General features: G+C 43.5%; 1 protein-coding gene across 6 annotated transcripts in view; it reads left to right on the top strand.

Annotated features, from left to right (window-relative positions):
- The window catches only part of LOC118392568 (circadian locomoter output cycles protein kaput), a 53,902-nt gene extending 34,363 nt beyond the window's left edge, over positions 1–19,539 (top strand). For 3 of the 6 annotated variants that reach the window (XM_035784633.2, XM_035784628.2, XM_052460255.1), the window contains exons 5-22: positions 1,679–1,741; positions 3,569–3,717; positions 3,842–3,933; positions 4,270–4,359; positions 4,459–4,579; positions 4,767–4,880; positions 5,023–5,141; positions 5,310–5,392; positions 5,832–5,938; positions 6,071–6,218; positions 6,390–6,471; positions 6,830–6,983; positions 7,094–7,188; positions 7,284–7,436; positions 8,969–9,115; positions 9,314–9,753; positions 9,912–10,152; positions 10,250–19,539. In XM_035784633.2, the coding sequence (XP_035640526.1) occupies positions 1,679–1,741; positions 3,569–3,717; positions 3,842–3,933; positions 4,270–4,359; positions 4,459–4,579; positions 4,767–4,880; positions 5,023–5,141; positions 5,310–5,392; positions 5,832–5,938; positions 6,071–6,218; positions 6,390–6,471; positions 6,830–6,983; positions 7,094–7,188; positions 7,284–7,436; positions 8,969–9,115; positions 9,314–9,753; positions 9,912–10,152; positions 10,250–10,513 (2,662 nt within the window). In that variant the 3' untranslated portion in view covers positions 10,514–19,539. The other 3 variants (XM_035784639.2, XM_035784644.2, XM_035784651.2) reach the window with 3 other exon arrangements.
- Positions 19,540–19,637: the final 98 nt, after the last annotated feature.

The following is a 19,637-nucleotide window of genomic DNA, read 5'->3' as shown; positions in this document are numbered from 1 at the left end:
GTATGTGGGCACCCCTTCAAATTAGCGGATTCAGCTATTTCAGTCACACCCGTTGCTAACGGTGTATAAAATGAAGCACACAGCCATGCAATCTCCATAGACAAACATAGTAAATGAAATGTCCTTACTGAAGCGCCCCAGTGACTTTCAATGTGGCACCTTCATAGGATGCCACCTTTCCAACAAGTCAGTTCGTCAAATTTCTGCCCTGCTAGAGCTTGGAGCAACAACGGCTCAGCCGCAAAGTGGTAGGCCACATAAGCTCACAGAACGAGACCAACAAGTTCTGAAACATATAGCGTGTAAAAATCATCTGTCCACTGTTGGTTCCGAACTGCCTCTGGAAGCAATGTCCACACAATAACTGTTAGTCGGGAGCTTCATGAAATGGATTTCCATGGCCGAGCAGCCGCACACAAGTCTAAGATCACCATGCGCAATACCAAGCGTCAGCTGGAGTGGTGTAAAACTTGCCGCCATTGGACTCTGGAGCAGTGGAATCGCGTTCTATGGAAAGATGAATCACGCTTCACCATCTGGCAGTCCAACAGACAAATCTGGGTTTGGCAGATGCCAGGAGAACGCTACCTGCCCCAAAGCATAGGGCCAACTGTAAAGTTTGGAGGAGGAATAGTTCCAATGAAGGGAAATCCTAACCCTACAGCATACATTGACATTCTAGACAATTATGACCTTTCAACTTTGTGGCAACAGTTTGGGGAAGACCCTTTCCTGTTTCAGCATGACAATGCCCCCATGCACAAACAGAGGTCCATACAGAAATGGTTTGTCGAGATTGGTTTGTAAGAACTTGACTGGCCTGTAAAGAGGCCTGACCTCAACCCCATCGAACACGTTTGGGACGAATTTCGAACGCCAACTGCGAGCCAGGCCTAATCATCCAACATCAGTGCCCGACCTCACTAATGCTACTGTCGCTGAATGGAAGCAAATCCCTGCCGCAATGTTTCAACATCTAGTGGAAAGCCTTCCCATAAGAGTGGAGGCTGTTATAGCAGCAAAGGGGGGACCAACTTTATATTAATGCCCATGATTTTGGAATGAGATGGTCGACAAGCAGGTGTCCATATGCTTTTGGTCATGTAGTGTATATAACAACTATGTAGAACTGGTTGGAAGGACTGAGGAGCACAGTGAACGCTCACCTGGACCTGAGGAAAGTGCACCTGAATATCCACGCATGCAAACAGACAGACGAGCACTTTCATTTTGTTCTTGAAGGTGTGTATTGACATTTACTGGGTGTACACACTTATATACACACAGCTACATGCATACTGGCACGTACACAACACCATAGGCTACAATAGGTCACATCCATGCTGACACTACTTCAGGATTATTATTTTCTAACTGCAGGCAGAACATTAGCTATGCCACTTGTCAAGGTTCTAATAATGACCATCTGACCTACATGTTAGTGACGTCAGTCCTAGTCTGCTGAGTAAGCAAAAGGTTCTGCCTTCCAAGGCAAATGAGTTGCATTCCTGGTCATTCTGCCTCAATACCAGCTGAGTCATTGAGCATGGGCTCTGTCTAAATTTAGACTATGCTTCGCACTGCCCTCTACGGACCGGGCTGGGGTAGCAGTCTGACCAATGCTATCTGCACCAGCGTTTTGGCCCGAAATAAAAATGGTTGGTTGTTTGTTTTTCAGGGATGACGCCAGCAGTATCTTTGATGGGTTAATGGAAGAAGATGAAAAGGACAAAGCAAAACGGTGAGGTCTTTATGAGCTCAAGCGAAACATTAAAGACAACTCTGTACGTAGGCTTAGTTTGATCAAATCAAATCACATTTTATTTGTCACACAGACCTTACAGTGAAATGCTTACTTACAAGCCTTGAACCATCAATGCAGTTTTAAGAAAATACCTAAAGAAAGAAGTAATAGAAAAGAATAACAAATAATTAAAGAGCAGCGGGATATAACAGTAGCGGGGCTTTATACATGGGGTACCGGTACAATGTCAATCTGCGGTGGCACTGCTGTTGAGGTAATATGTACATGTAGGTAGAGTTATTAAAGTGACTATGATAATAGATAGATAATAACAGAGTAGCAGCAGCTTTATGGGTAGCCATTAGATTAGCTGTTCAGAAGTCTTACGGCTTGGGGGTAGATGCTATTTAGGAGCATCTTGGACCTAGATGTGTGGTAGCAGAGGACCCATCAGGATGCTCTCGATGGTGCAGCTATAAAACCTTTTGAGGATCTGAGGACCCATGCCAACTTTTTTCAGTCTCCTGAGGGGAAATATGCTTTGTCGTGCCGTCTTCATGACTATTTTAGTGTGTTTGGACCATGATCGTTTGTTGGTGATGTGGACACCAAGGAACTTGACACACTCAACCTGCTTCACTGCAGCCCCGTCGATGAGAATGGGGGTGTGCTCGATCCTTCTTTTCCCGTTAGTCCACAATCATCTCCTTTGTCTTGATCACGTTGAGGGAGAGGTTGTTGTCCTTGCACCACACGGTCAGGTCTCTGACCTCCCTATAGGCTATCTGCTTAGCACACCCCCCGAGGGGCCCAAGTGTTGATGATCAGCGTGGCGGCTGTGTTGTTACCTACCCTTACCACGTGGGGACGGCCCGTCAAGAAGTCCAGGATCCAGTTGCAGAGGGAGGTGTTTAGTCCCAGGGTCCTTAGCTTAGTGATGAGCTTTGAGGGCACTATGGTGTTGAACGCTGAGCTGTAGTTAATGAATAGCATTCTCACATAGATGTTCCTTTTGTCCAGGTGTGAAACGGCAGTGTGGAGTGCAATAGAGATGGCATCATCTGTGGATCTGTTGGTGCGGTATGCAAATTGGAGTGGGTCTAGGGTTTCTGGGATAATGGTGTTAATGTGAGCCATGACCAGCCTTTCAAAGCATTTCATGGCTACAGACATGAGCGCTACGGGTCGGTAGTAAATTTAGGCAGGTTACCTTAGTGTTCTTGGGCAAAGGGACTATGGTGGTCTGCTTGAAACATGTTGGTATTATATACTCAGACAGGGAGAGGTTGAACATGTCAGTAAAGACACTTGCCAGTTGGCCTGCGCATCCTCGGAGTACACATCCTGGTAATCCGCCTGGCCCTGCGGCCTTGTGAATGTTGACCTTTTTTAAGGTCTTACTCACATCGGCTGCGGGGAGCATGATCACACAGTCGTCCGAAACAGCTGATGCTCTCATGCATGTTTCAGTGTTACTTGCCTCGACGCGAGCAAAGAAGTTATTTCGCTCGTCTGGTAGGCTCGTGTCACTGGGCAGCTCTCGACTGTGCTTCCCTTTGTAGTCTGTAATAGTTTGCAAGCCCTGCCACATCTGACGAGCCAGTGTAGTACGATTCGATATTAGTCCTGTATTGATGCTTTGCCTGTTTGATGGTTCATCGGAGGGCATAGCAGGATTTCTTATAAGCTTCCGGGTTAGTGTCCCGCTCCTTGAAAGTGGCAGCTCTACCCTTTAGCTCAGTGCGAATGTTGCATGTAATCATTGTGTTGTTTTTGTTAGAATCTTAGTATGTGTATTCTTGTTTCTCATGTCCAATCCTCCAGAGTGTCCCGTAACAAGTCTGAGAAGAAACGCAGAGACCAGTTCAATGTCCTCATCAAGGAGCTGGGTACCATGCTGCCAGGCAACACCCGAAAGATGGACAAGTCCACCATCTTACAGAAGAGCATCGACTTCCTACGCAAGCATAAAGGTAAAGACCTCTCCTCCTAGGCCTCGGATATCAACATGTCTGGAAGAATAGGAACATTTCTGTGTTTTTACCAAGCTGTCTGAGTATTTAACATCAATTACTCCCCCATCTGTGTTTCTGTCAGAAATAGCTGCGCAGTCAGAGTCGAGTGAGATCCGACAGGACTGGAAACCTCCTTTTCTTAGTAATGAAGAGTTCACACAGCTGATGCTGGAGGTCAGTGGCACTTGACACACTAAAGTACAGTAGTTTGCACATCCTTTCACTAAGAAGTATCCTGAAAGAAAGGATGTCAGTCCAAGGATATCAGTAGCAACATTCTGTACTGTTTTTGTAGTTAACTGAAGAAGGTTGACAACGAAACGTCTCTGAATTTTTTTCCCTGCCTGCTGTGTAAGCAAGAAAACCCCCCCACCCTTTTTGGTTTAACGCACCAAGGACTATTCAAGTTCAAGGTTGAGCGCAATGGTACCTGTTTTCTACATAGTTCACTTTCTCACATTCTATTTTGCAAGTAGATGGTGTTTTAACACACTGTTTTGTATCTGCTAGGCATTAGACGGCTTCTTCCTAGCAATTATGACAGATGGGAACATAATCTATGTCTCAGAGAGTGTTACATCTCTACTGGAACATCTTCCTGTGAGTATTCACTCCATACATATACATGAGTTAATGCCTACAGTATGTAAGGTTGACATCAATGACCAAGGATGACATACATGTGTGTGTTGGTTTTAGTCTGACCTGGTGGATCAGAACCTGTTGAACTTCCTGCCCCTGGGGGAACATTCAGACGTGTATAAAGCCCTGTCATCTCACATACTGGAGGGAGAGACGCTAACGCCAGAGTATCTCAAGAGTAAGTACTGGAGCTGTTTCATTATCGTCTAGTAGTTTCTATCATGTTCATGGTCTAAATGGCCTATGTCAAGTTTTGGCCACAGCATGCCATGAGTAAATGATTTGTTTCAGAACTAGATGAGTTTATTTAAACCAAGTCAATCAAATTGTACTCTGCTTTATTGTATGATTTAATTTGTTTTCAGCGAAAAACCAGTTAGAATTCTGTTGCCACATGCTCCGAGGGACGATCGACCCCAAAGAGCCTCCTGTGTATGAGTATGTTAAGTTCATCGGAAACTTCAAGTCCCTGAATAATGGTAAGTTTTCATTATATTGATTTAGGAAAAATTAGACTTTGAATGTAGTACACAAGTAGCTGGTCTTTATTTGGTTTGTGACCATAAATGCACTTAGACCGACCAAAAGGCAACAATGACTAAGTTTCCCTTTCTCCTATAGTGCCTAACTCAACTCCAAATGGCTTGGAAGGGGTGATCCAGCGGTCACTCCGGCCCGCTTTTGAGGACCGAGTCTGTTTTATAGCAACTGTGAGATTAGCCAAACCACAGTTTATCAAGGTAAGACAATTGGAATTCTATAGACTTATATATCACAGACTGCATATTTCGGTAGCTAGGTAACCAAATATGTCTAATGTACTGTAAAGTGTTCTTAGTAGGAGCACTGTAAAATTATTTTCTTTGTATGAGATGTAAACATCTAGTTTTTCTTAATTCACCCCACAGGAGATGTGCACTGTTGAAGAACCCAATGAAGAATTCACCTCTAGACACAGCTTAGAATGGAAGTTCCTCTTCTTGGACCACAGGTAATGTGTGCTGTCTATATCCATGTCTGTGTGTGTGCTTACTTGCCTATGTCATGCAATAGAGAGTTAGCCTCTAGCTGTGTGAGACTCAGCACATCAGTCAGAACACAGTCCCAGTGAGAGTGTGTTTGGGTCAACTCTGTTAGCTGGCTGCTATGTTCTATATCTGGGCCAGTCAGTCGGCTTGCTCTCTCGAGGAGACAGCTCTGAGTCTCAAACGTTTAGGAGCAACAGCACTAGATGGAGTACTTAGTGTTTCGCTGCTACTGAAAACCTATATTATATGGACCTTTGTGGACATTATGTCCAGAGGTTAATACAATGCTTTGTATGGGGTTTTAATGTGTTATTACTGCTTAAAAGGCTGAGAAACTGTATATCATTGTATTTAAATGGGTTATGCTGTCACATTAATAACATTGCTTGTTTATCTCCCTAGGGCTCCGCCCATAATAGGTTACCTGCCGTTTGAGGTTCTGGGTACATCTGGATATGACTACTACCACGTAGATGACCTGGAGACACTGGCCAAATGCCACGAACACTGTGAGTCATTTTTTTTGTCGCATTTGTGTATTTTGTAAGTGCACATTTTATGAGTGTGTTTGTGTTTTACTGTCCCATGTACAGATCTGTGACATCATCTCTCTCCTCTTTCTCTCTTGCTGCATTCTGCAGTAATGCAGTATGGGAAGGGGAAATCGTGCTACTACAGGTTTCTCACCAAAGGTCAACAGTGGATCTGGCTCCAGACCCATTACTACATCACCTACCACCAGTGGAACTCCAGGCCCGAGTTCATCGTCTGCACGCACACTGTCGTCAGGTGAAGATCGACTAATCACTAAAAAGGATATTCATATGCATATCTCGCAACAAGTATCAATGTGTCAGTCATACTACATATAACCAGCAGTATTGCATTGACATCCTAAACACTATCACATACACCACCATCGGGCATGATGTTCAACACTGTCCCTCTCTTGTGGAGCAGCTATGCAGAGGTGAGGGCTGAACAGCGCAGAGAGCTGGGGATTGTTGAGGAGTCACCGCCAGAGATCTCTGCAGTAGATAAGGTGAGACACTTATAAGACCAATGTGTGAACTTGCTGACCACTGAACATAAGAAATCACTGAGCAGGAATAAAGAGATGGCTGAGTTTGGTTAATGAGGTCTTGTTCAGCTTAAGGGATACGATGTCTCACTGTCTGTGACTCTCACTGGAGTAAGATGGGTTATGGGTTTTGGGTTTTGAATGCGTCCTTCAATCCCAGTAGTACGATCCTTCTTTTCACCAATCCAACTGTGTTAGATCAGTGATTACCTCATGCAAGGGAGGAAGGAAGGATGTATTTCCCAAGTGTTCTAACAAGGCTTGGGAGTTCTAGTAGTGAGTCTCTACTGACTGTTCTCTCTGCTCTCTCATCTCACAGCAGTCTCAGGACTCTGGTTCTGAGTCTCAACACCAGCTCAACACCTCCAGTCTGAAGGAGGCCCTAGAGGGCTTTGACCGCAGCCGGACGCCCTCGGCCTCCTCACACAGCTCCCGCAAGTCCTCGTCCCACACTGCCATCTCCAACCCAGCCTGTAAGAGCTGACCACATGATGTTACTACATCCATCTTGTCTGATATGATGTCATCTGTCCTGAGAGCTTCTTTGATCCTAAGAGTAAGGTGTTCGGTTTTTCCTTCTCAGCACCTAAGCTTAAGACAGACGGGGGTACACCGGGATGCCAGTCCGTCTCTGCTATTGAGATGACATCACAGCGAAGATCATCAATCAGCAGTCAGGTCAGAGTGGGTTTCTTTCAGCTTGCAGTCAAGCCTCTCTCTATATTTGATAGTGATTTGATTCCTAATGTAGTTCCTGTGCTTGTATCCAACAGCAATCGATGAGCTCCCAGCACACCCAGAACACAGGGCAGAACATGACCCCATCCATGGTTCCACAACAACAACCGCAGCAGCAGCAACAACAACTGCAACAGCAGCAACCACCACCTCAACAGCAGCAGCTTCAGATCCAGCCCAGTGTCCAGGTGAGAAATCTTCCTCATGATTGTAATTTGGCAGTTTCTTTTGCTAGAGTCAGTGACACAGAAACTCAACAACAACCAAAAACGTCCTCTCACTGTCAACTGTGTTTATTTTCAGCAAACTTAACATGTGTAAATGCTTGTATGAACATAACGAGATTCAACAACTGAGACATAAACTGTCACTAACAGAAATTGAATAATGTGTCCCTGAACAAAGGGGGAGGGGGGTCAAAAGTAACAGTCAGTATCTGGTGTGGCCACCAGCTGCATTAAGTACTGCAGTGCATCTCCTCCTCATGGACTGCACCAGATTTGCCAGGTCTTGCTGTGAGATGTTACCCCACTCTTCCACCAAGGCAACTGCAAGTTCCCAGACATTTCTGGGGGGAATGGCCCTAGCCCTCGCCGTCCGATCCAACAGGTCCCAGACGTGCTCAATGGGATTGAGATCCGGGCTCTTCGCTGGCCATGGCAGAACACTGACATTCCTGTCTTGCAGGAAATCATGCACAGAATGAGCAGTGTGGTTGGTGGCATTGTCATGCTGGAGGGTCATATCAGTATGAGCCTGCAGGAAACGTACCACATGAGGGAGGAGGATGTCTTCCCTGTAACGCACAGCGTTGAGAATGTCTGCAATGACAACAAGCTCAGTCCGATGATGCTGTGACACACCGCCCCAGACCACAACGGACCCTCCACCTCCAAATCGATCCCGCTCCAGAGTACAGGCCTCGGTGTTACACTCATTCCTTTAACGATAAACACGATTCCGACCATCACCCCTGGTGAGACAAAACCGCGACTCGTCAGTGAAGAGCATTTTTTGCCAGTCCTATCTGGGCCAGTGATGGTGGGTTTGTGCCCATAGGCGACATTGTTGTCGGTGATGTCTGGTGAGGACCTGCCTTACAACAGGCCTACAAGCCCTCAGTCCAGCCTCTCTCAGCCTAGTGCAAACAGTCTGAGCACTGATGGGATTGTGTGTTGTGTGTGTTGTGTGTTCCTGGTGTAACTCGTGCAGTTGTTGTTGCCATCCTGTACCTGTCCCGCAGGTGTGATGTTCGGGTGTACCGATCCTGTGCAGGTGTTGTTACATGTGGTCTGCCACTGCGAGGACAATCAGCTGTCCGTCCTGTCTCCCTGTAGCACTGTCTTAGGTGTCTCACAGTACGGACATTGCAATTTATTTAGCATCGGCTACATCTGCAGTCCTCATGCCTCCTTGCAGCATGAATAAGGCATGGTGAGCAGGGACCCTGGGCATCTTTCTTTTGGTGTTTTTCAGAGTCAGTAGATAGGCCTCTTTAGTGTCCTAGGTTTTCATAACTGTGACCTTAGTTGCCTACCGTCTGTAAGCTGTTAGTGTCTTAACGACTGTTCCACAGGTGCATGTTCGTTAATTGTTTATGGTTCATTGAGCAAGCATGGGAAACAGTGTATAAACCCTTTACAATGAAGCTCTATGAAGTTATTTGGATTTTTACAAATTATCTTTGAAAGACAGGTAACTTTGTTAGCCCATGGTACAGTTTTCCACCCAGCTGGATGCAATGCAGCACCTGAAGGATCAGCTGGAGCAGAGGACCAGGATGATCGAGGCCAACATCCAGAGGCAGCAGCAGGAGCTCAGGCAGATCCAGGAAGAGCTCAACAAGGTGCAGGGCCATGGCCTACAGGTGAGCACTGCCCCCTACTGTCTGTCTGGGGAATAGCGCTATTGGGCCTCATATACTAACCACCTGCCCTCTTATGTATGTGTGAGTACTTGAACCAAAAGGTCTGCACATTTGCGTGGATGCATGTATCTGTCATTATGCCTGTGTTTGTCTATGAAAGGAGATTCGTCTAACTCTGTGGTATTTGCTCTGGTGCAGATGTTTCTCCAGCCGGGTACAAGTGGGCTGAGCCTGGGTTCTGTGCAGCTGGCACACGGGACCACCATGCAGCCAGGGGGTGCGCTCACCATGCATGGCCAAGTGGTGTCTGCAGGCAGTCTTCAGGGCAGCACTCCACAGCAACACACGGTCCAACAACAACCCCAGCAGCAGTCCCAGCCCCAACAACAGAACCTGTTACGAGACACCAGCTCTGTCCTCTCACAGTCTTCAGTGCGGTCCACTCACTCTCTGCCGCCCCAGCAGAGTGCCCTGCCGGCTTCCCTATACAACACCATGATGATCTCTCAGCCCAACCAGGCCAATGTGGTCCAGATCGCTACCAGCCTGGCCCAGAACAGCAGCAACAACACAGCTGCCATGGCAAACTTTGCCCAGGACCGCTCGGGACAGATCAGGTACACGATGCCACCAACAGGGTATGTTCTCCTCTCACTCGGTATGCGCCACACTCAGTGGCTGATGTTACTGAGAAATATGCTGATTATCCACAGGATTTGCATACATTTTCATGTGTCTGTTTAAAAAAATATATGTTGCTCATTCATTACCACCCTCACTCCCTCATCTCTCTCAGGTTCCCTGCTGGCTCTCAGTTGCTGACTAAGCTGGTGACTGGGCCGATGGCGTGTGGAGCGGTGATGGTCCCTACAACCATGTTCATGGGCCAGGTGGTAACAGCATTTGCTCCTCAGCAGGGCCAGACTCAGACCATCAGCATTGCCCAGCAGCAGCCTCAGCAGCAGGAGCAGCAGGCTCAGTCTCAGGCCGAAGCAACACAGCAAGGGCTGGCCCAGCAACAAACACAGTTCCTCCAGGTGAGGTGACCACCAGAGAGTAACGTTTCTAAAGGTAGATCCGGTTCTTGTCCCTATTCTGACCAGCCACTCACCTCTCTCTTTTCTTCCTATCTAGGGCCCTCGGCTGCTCCATGGAAACCAGTCCACCCAGCTGATCCTGCAAACAGCGTTCCCACTGCAGCAGCAAGGAGCCTTCGCCAGCACACAACACCAGCAGCAGCAGCAGCTACAACAGCAACATCAGCAGCAGCAGCAACAACTCCAGCAGCAGCAACAACAACAGCAACAACAACTCCAACAACAGCAGCAACAGGAGCAGCAGCTGGTCTCTCACAGGGCAGATAGCATATCAGGCCGCTCCAGCACACAGCCCCAGTAACCTGGCAACGTCCGATCAGACATATGGACTGAACCAAATCCATTTGTCTGAGTGATGGGGTGAAGAGATCGGTTGAGAAAGCAGTATTGAGACTATGGCTCTAAGACTACCCTGCTTCAACTTGGTCTGTAGAGTTTGTGATGGATGGATCAATAGATGGATCTCTGGCTGCCTGCACTGAACACATGAGCCACTGACGCGTCAGATAGAAAACAATGCTGTGCTCACAGTGAGCACGGAGTTGCTCCGCTTCATGGCCATGCTTAGAACTCTTTCCCACAGAGACCTCCACTCTGTCGAGGTCCCCTCACCACTGTGACAGGGGCCAGTGCTTGTCCCCTACCCTGCCCTCTTGTTGTGTGTTCAGTGTGTGCTCCCGTCACCCTCACAGATTTTATTTATGCAGGACGATCCAGTCTGGAGCTTCAATCAAGGCTTCAAAGAAGTCCTACAGAGAGTAGACAGACGCCTCGTTTGTTTTCTGGTTTTCTCATATTGTTTTTCATGTCAAAGTAATTATGGGTCAGAAAATATTTTTAAGAATGTCATGTGGATTGAACTTTTATTGTACAGAACAAAAAATAATATGTAAATATATGGAGAAAAAAAGAAAAATAACTAATATTTTATATGACGCATGAAATTAAAAGCATAGTCTGTTATTTGTAGCTTTGAATATACCTTTTTTTCTAGTACTCTATGAAAAAAAGAACCTAAACACGCTTAATGGCTGATCTTTTCACAGATGTTCTTCTTCCCAGGGGCTGTGTGTCTTTGGGACCGTGGGTGTCTGTGTAGCTGATGCTGCTCGTCATGTCACAGTTTGTTTCATCCTCTTCCTCACTTTCGTAGTTTTAATAAAACTTCTCTATTGAGATTAAAAACAGAAATGTTTTAAAGTTACAATATTTTTTTAGAATATATATTGTGGTCCAATGCGACATGTTGAGGACTAAATAGATACATGATTTTACTCAAAACAATATTTTATGATTGTAAATAAAGCAAAGACCCAAAGTTTACCAAAAATACTTTAAATGTATCCTATGGAAAGCTTATGAGCTCCTTATTTTCTCTGCCATCATGCCTCATAACAGTTGCCATAGCTATTCATAAACATTTTTTTACTTTTAAAAAGTCCTTAGTGTTTATCTTTAGTTGATTTAAATATGAGTGAGGCATTATGACTGTTTTAGTGTGGTCTCGTAACGCTCATAGCGATGCATGCAAAGTACCTCTAGGTACAGACTATACTAGTGCTTTACAATACTGTACTTTTTTTAGCCCTAAAGGCTTGTGTAGAAAAATGAGTATTCTCATAAATATATATTCAATTACGTTTTAAATGGTCACAAAAATTACCTTAAACTCAGAAATGCAATTCACGCAGTGTTATTTCTGCACATTATCCCATTTCTGCCGTTAGAAATCTAGTGTCTGTTCTATGAATGAAATGCATCCCCTTATGTTCCTACTCTCTCCTGTCACTTGCAACTACAGCATGTTTATCTCCTATTAAGCTTTTTATGGGTCGGCAATGTCAGAACAAACAAATGAGTGATATCTCTCCTCTTTAGAACATTAAATGATGGTGGATCTCATCAAATAAGTGTTTGGACAGAATGCTGCTAGCAATTGTTGTGATCTGAGTTCATCTTCATGTGTTAATAAAGTGAGCTTGTCTGTTTTATCTAAAGCCAGTCAGACAGTGCTGGAGGCATTATAGTGTGTGGTGGGATGGGGAGGGTTACTGTTTTAACCAAGAGATGCAAATCTGAGCTGCTGGGGTCATTAAAGTAAACATATAGCACTTATTTATACCTCTCTAACACTAAGTACCCCTTACAGACAGTATTCTCCACTTCTCAGTTGTTTGAATGGGAGAAGAGAAACTACAAAAAATGTTTCCTAATGTGTACTATGGCTAAACCCAGTCCAGACAAGAATAGAGCGAATGCTAAGGCTATTTGATCCATGGCCGAGAACACAAATTACCTCTGAAATAAGTGAAACTGGTGTTAGTTGGACCTGCCAAGAGAATGAATTGAAACAATTCATCATACGGATAACAGATGTGGTATGTTTGAAGTTTTTCTGCTCCTGCTCCTCTGCCGCTTCTGTCAGACAGTACTTATCCCCATGTAACTGTGTTATAAGGTGATGGTTTGATTGTCGTGCTGATGGGGTGTCGCTTGCCATGGCAAATTTAAAACAATGTTTGTTGAGTGGGGTCCTATGAACTGGTTGTAATGTACGTTGCCATAATAACTTCTATAGGGGATTTCCAGGTTTCTATTGTAAATGTTGTGGAGTGGGGCTCTTGGGGGTCGAGCCTCTGGTTTTCCAAGCTGCTCATTTCCTGCCAGGGGCCTCTGTAGAATGGCACTTTAGTAGTAGTTGTATTGAATGTTAACTAATCCTGTCCCTTACCGTGACAAGTTATGTTCATTTCAAGAAAAAAACTATTGCCAAACTATTTAGTTATGCTTGCTTGGGCATTTCCCTCATTCCTCGATTTTCAGTGTGACAATCCTGAATCATGTGGTCAGAAAGAAGTTATTGTTTAATTGGTAGCATTTATTTTTGTGGTCTGTTCGATTTCAATGGACTTTTCTTAATGGATGGCAAAATGTTTTATTGAGGACTGTGTGAAACCTACATTATTTCACTTTTTATTGGTGGATGAAAATCACATATCAAACCTCTCTGGTATCATAGCACAACACTATGTAGAATGTCTGGGCCCTCTAGGGGTCATTTCCTGCTCCGGTCTCTAACATGGCTGGCTGCTCCAAACTACAGTGCATTGGGAAAGTATTCAGACCCCTAGACTTTTTTTCTAATTCTGATACGTTACAGTCGTATTCTAAAATTGATTAAATATTTTTTTTCTTCCTCAATCTACACACAATACCCCATAATGACAAAGCAAAAACGTTTTATTTTTTATGTTAGCAAATGTATAAAATAAAAAATAGTACATTTACATAAGTATTCAAACCCTTTACTCAGTACTTTGTGTGTACCTTTGGGGGTGATTACAGCCTCGAGTCTTCTTGGGTATGATGCTACAAGCTTGGCACACCTGTATTTGGGGAGTTTCTCCCATTCTTCTCTGCAGATCCTCTTAAGCTCTGTCAGGTTGGATGGAAAGTGTTGCTGCAAAGCTATTTTCAGGTCTCTCCAGAGAGTTCTATTGGGTCCGGGCTCTGGCTGGGCCACTCAGAGACTTATCCCAAAGCCACTCCTGCATTGTCTTGGCTGTCTGCATAACGTCGTTATCCTGTTGGAAGGTGAACCTTCACCCCAGTCTGAGGTCCTGAGCACCCTGGAGCAGGTTTGAATCAAGGTTCTCTGTACTTTTCTCCGTTCATCTTTACCTTGATCCTGACAAGTCTCCCAGTCCCTGCCGCTGAAAAAACTCCCCACATCATGATGCCGCCACCACCATGCTTCACTGATGAGATGGTGCCAGGTTTCCTCCAGATGTGACGCTTGGCATTCAGACCAAAGACTTCAATCTTGGTTTCATCAGAACAGAGAAGCTTGTTTCTCATGGTCTGAGAGTCTATAGGTGCCTTTTGGCCAAATCCAAGCGGGCTGTCATGTGTCTTTTACTGAGGAGTGACTTCTGTCTGGCCACTCTACCATAAAAGCCTGATTGGTGGAGTGCTGCAGAGATGGTTGTTCTTCTGGAAGGTTCACCCATCTCCACAAAGGAACTCTGGATCTCTGTCAGTGATATCGGGTTCTTGGTCACCTCCCTGACCAAAGCCCTTCTCCCACGATTGCTCAGTTTGGCCGGGCGGCCAGCTCTAAGAAGAGTCTTGGTGGTTCCAAACTTCTTCCATTTAAGAATGATGGAGGCCACTGTGTTCTTGGGGACCTTCAATGATGCAGAAATGTTTTGGTACCCTTCCCCAGATCTGTGTCTTGACACAATCCTGTCTCGGAGCTCTATGGACAATTCCTTTGACCTCATGGCTTGGTTTTTGCTCTGATATGCACTGTCAACTGTGGGACCTTGTGAAGACAGGTATGTGCCTTTCTAAATCATGTCCAGTCAATTGAATTTACTACAGGTGAGCTTCAATCAAGTTGTAGAAACATCAAGGGTGATCAATGGAAACAGGATGCACCTGATCTCAATTTCGAGTCTCATAGCAAAGGGTCTGAATAATTGTATTTTTAATACATTTGCAAAAATGTCAAAAAACCTGTTTCTGCTTTGTTATTTTGGGGTATTGTGTGTAGATTGATCAGGAAAAAAATATGTAATAGATTTTAGAAAAAGCCTGTAATGTAATAACATGTGGATTTAGTCAAGGGGTCTGAATACTTTCCAAATGCACAGTATGTTCATGTACCTCATGGCAAAACTGTCCCAGGCCCTTGTGTTTACAGTGCAGTAAGTCAGTCTGCTCGTCTCTGCTTTTTGAAATTCACGCATAGTGCAAATGGTGGTCCCTGCTGCTAGGTTATTGGTGGTGCATTGCCATGTACAGCAGAACTTAGCTGGTACTTCTTATAACCACAAAGTTATTGTCTTGCCAGTAATGCATATCGACACAGATTTATTCAACACGTTGTACAGAAACTGTCCGTGGCTCTTACGTAAAGTTGTTTGGTCACTGTGATTTTATAATATTTTTTTGGACACAAAGTAAACCTGTGCCACCAATGGCGTGATAAACCTTACAGCTACCAGTACCGGGTCAGGCAGTGCAATACTTGAATGAATGTAATTCAATATCAAACGCTAACATAGCTGTCTGAAGACGGTCATGCATAAATAAATGAATAGTCGAGGAGGGCTTAGTTGAAAGTATTTGAACAGAAAACAAACCTCAGATTTTAAGATGATTTTTCTATGGCCAAGCTAGACCTCAAACGATGAATTGAGCAAGTAGATCTATAACGTCATACACTGTAATATACTGCGTTCATTGTGTAGAAAAGAAAGCAAAACAAACATCTACCCAATGCATTACCTCAAATGAGAAAGGAATGAAACAAACTGTGACTGTTAATCTAACGTACCCAAAACAGAACTCATCATGAGCTCATCACGAGCTCATGGTTATGCAAAGGTGTACAGAAATATTTAAAGAAATACCTATTTAACATCATATATCCCCCCATGTAATTGGTTTCTTTTTCCCAATAAATGTTATAAATTCTCTGAAAATGTGATGAGGAATACTAGATACATTTTTTGTTTTTATTAAGTTTTAACAATTAGGAATGCTAGATGTTTTAATATTTTGGATCATCTCTAGGATGACCACATTCATGGTACCTTTTAACAAATGACACATATAAGACTTATCCACATGTTTATTGGACGTATCAAAGTAGGAATCCCTTATGTTGTTTCTCAAAAGGCTACAATAAGGTCATTCAACCCAGACTATGTGAGGTGGGGAAAATGGAGGGAGTGGTATTGATGTTTTGTATCCAAAGTGAAAGATGGGAATAAATTGTTATACCTGGTTTTAATACCCAGATGGGAAGCCCAATGTAAGATGTGGTGAATCATGTTCTAATGTACAGTACCTGTCAAAAGTTTGGACACACCTACTCACTCAAGGGTGATTCTTTATTTTTTACTATTTTCTACATTGTAGAATAAATGAAGACATTAAAACTATGGAATAACACATTGAATCATGTAGTAACCAAAAAAAGTGTTAAACAAATCAAAATATATTTTCAAAGTAGCCACACTTTGCTTTGATGACAGCTTTGCACATTCTTGGCATTCTCTCAAACTGATTCACCTGGAATGCTTTTCCAACAGTCTTGAAGGAGTTGCCACATATTCTGAGCACTTGTTAGCTGCTTTTCCTTCACTCTGCAATCCAACTCATCCCAAACCATCTCAATTCGGTTGGGGTCGGGTGATTGTGGAGGCAGGTCGTCTGATGCCCTTACACAGCATGGAGGTGTGTTGTGTCATAGTCCTGAAAAACAGATCGTCCCACTAAGAGCAAACCAGATGGGATGGTGTATCGCTGCAGAATATTGTGGTAGCCATGCTGGTTAAGTGTGCCTTGAATTCGAAATAAATCACTGACAGTGTCACCTCTGCAGTATAGCTAACTCTGGGTCTTCCTTTCCTGTGGCGGTCCTCATGAGAGGCAGTTTCATCATAGCGCTTCATGGTTTTTGCGACTGCACTTGAAGAAGTTCTTGCACTTTTCCAGATTGACTGACCTGCATGTCTTAAAGTAATGATGGACTGTTGTTTCTCTTTGCTTATTTGAGCTGTTCTTGCCATAATATGGACTTGGTTTGTACCAAAAAGGACTATCTTCTGTATACCACCCTACCTTGTCACAACACACCTGATTGGCTCAAACACATTAAAAATAAATAACACATTAACTTTTAACAAGGCACACCTGTTAATTGAAATGCATTCTAGGTGACTACCTCATGAAGCTGGTTGAGTTAATGCCAAGAGTGTGCATAGCTGTCAAGGCTGAGGGTGGCTACTTTGAAGAATCTTTAAACAAATTAAAATATTTTATATTAACACTTTTTGGTTACTACATGATTCCATGTGTGTTATTTCATAGTTGTGATGTCTTCATTTATTCTACAATGTAGAAAATAGTAAAAATGAAGAAACCCTGGAAAGAGTAGGTGTGTCAACTTTTGACTGGTACTGTACGCACTAGATGTTCTGAATGTCTATCAGTGAGTGTTCTTCTTTCTATGATTTCATCTTTGTATGTGTGGTGTTCTTTGCAGAACACTTGTTTGGCTCATGAAATTAATCTGTGCAGTACACTTTGCAGAAAGCACCTGGAACTGGAAAATGCTGTTTTAATACTCTATCTCTTAGCCATTGGCTATGACTCAATTGTGCCGTGTGTCACTTTTTACACCAGCTGTTCTTGACTTGGGCTAACCCATAATACTTTTAATTATAGTTAGAACAAGTAGAATGGACAGTTCGTAGTTCAATGCATTTCTCAGCATTTTAGTCAAGTAAAAAATTCCACAACTTCTGGGTAGTTTTGTGACACCATATTAGTTGAACCACAAAATTCAAACACATTAATCCTTGAGGGTGCCCAGAAATCAGTAGAACAGACCAACATACAGTTGAAGTCAGAAGTTTACATACACTTAGGTTGGAGTCATTAAAAATCGTTTTTCAACCACTCCACACATTTCTTGTTAACAAACTATAGTTTTGGCAAGTGGGTTAGAACATCTACTTTGTGCAAGACACAATTCATTTTTCCAACAATTGTTTACAGACAGATTATTTCACTTAAGTCGTATCACAATTCCAGTGGGTCAGACATTTACATACACTAAGTTGACTATGCCTTTAAACAGCTTGGAAAATGACATCATGGCTTTAGAAGCTTCTGATAGGCTAGTTAACATATTTTGAGTCAATTGGAGGTGTACCTGTGGATGTATTTCAAGGCCTACCTTCAAACTCAGGGCCTCTTTACTTGACATCATGGGAAAATCTAACGAAATCCTCAGAAACCAAATTGTAGACCACAAGTCTGGTCCATCATTGAGAGCAATTTCAAAACGCCTGAAGGTACCACATTCATCTGTACAAACAATAGTTCGCAAATATAAACAATGGGACCACACAGCCGTCATACCCCTCAGGAAGGAGACGCGTTCGGTCTCCTAGAGATGAACGAACATTGGTGCGAAAAGTGCAAATCAATCCCAGAACAACAAAGGACCTTGTGAAGATGCTGGAGGAAACATGTACAAAAGTATCTATATCCACAGTAAAATTGAGTCCTATATCGACAAAACTTGAAAGGCCGCTCAGCAAGGAAGAAGCCACTGCTCTAAAACCACCATAAAAAACCCAGACTACGGTTTGCAACTGCACATGGGGACAAAGATTGTACTTTTTGGAGAAATGTTCTCTGGTCTGATGAAACAAAAATAGAACTGTTTGGCCATAATGACCATTATCTTTGGAGGAAAAAGGGGGAGGCTTGCAAGCCGAAGAACACCATCCCAACCGTGAAGCACGGGGGTGGCAGCATCATGTTGTGGGGGTGCTTTGCTGCAGGAGGGACTGGTGCACTTCACAAAATAGATGGCATCATGAGGGAGGAAAATTATGTGGATATATTGAAGCAACATCTCAAGACATTAGTCAGGAAGTTAAAGCTTGGTCGCAAATGGGTCTTCCAAATCGACAATGACCCAAAGCATACTTCCAAAGTTGTTGCGAAATGGCTTAAGGACAACAAAGTGTGGCCATCACAAACCCTGACCTCAATCCTATAGAACATTTTTGGGCAGAACTGAAAAAGCATGTGAGAGCAAGGAGGCCTACAAACCTGACTCAGTTACACCAGCTGTCAGGAGGAATGGGCCAAAATTAACCCAACTTATTGTGGGAAGCTTGTGGAAGGCTACCCGAAACATTTGACCCAAGTTAAACAATTGAAAGGCAATGCTACCAAATACTAATTGAGTATAACTAAACTTCTGACCCACTGGGAATGTGATAAAATAAATAAAAGCTGAAATCATTCTTAACTATTATTCTGACATTTCATTCTTAAAATAAAGTGGTGATCCTGACTTAAGACACATTTTTACTGGGATTACATGTCAGGAATTGTGAAAAAAGTTAATGTGTTTGACTAAGGTGTATGTAAACTTCCAATTTCAACTGTATTTAATTGTTCTCTTAGTACCCATATTAGAAAAGACACTATGGTGGCCTGATTTATTTTTGAGTTTCATTCCTTGAACCCTGTGTGGACTTAAACTTAGAGTGCAGTCTGTTCTACCCATTTTATTTATATCTATGGTGCTAACCCTGCTCTGCAGCATAGCTAAATTAAGTTGTGTGAAAACCTTAAGACACATATTCTGATGGCATTTTAATATCACTGCAAAGAGTGTACTGCTATGAGTTTCTAGAGCCAGACTAATCTTACATACTAAACATAATGGAACATTTCAAAGCAAACAGTGCTGTTTTCTCCCCTTATTCAATAAAAACAATTATGTTTTCAGTTGAAGAATCATTTGATGGACAAACCAAACCAGAAATCGAGTGTCAATGGTCATGTAAGAAACCTGCTTGCAATTCGCTGCAATCACTCATATCTGG

This window comes from Oncorhynchus keta, chromosome 1, assembly GCF_023373465.1.
Source record: "Oncorhynchus keta strain PuntledgeMale-10-30-2019 chromosome 1, Oket_V2, whole genome shotgun sequence".
Taxonomy (NCBI): domain Eukaryota; kingdom Metazoa; phylum Chordata; class Actinopteri; order Salmoniformes; family Salmonidae; genus Oncorhynchus; species Oncorhynchus keta.
This window is presented reverse-complemented; position numbering and strand designations above follow the sequence as displayed.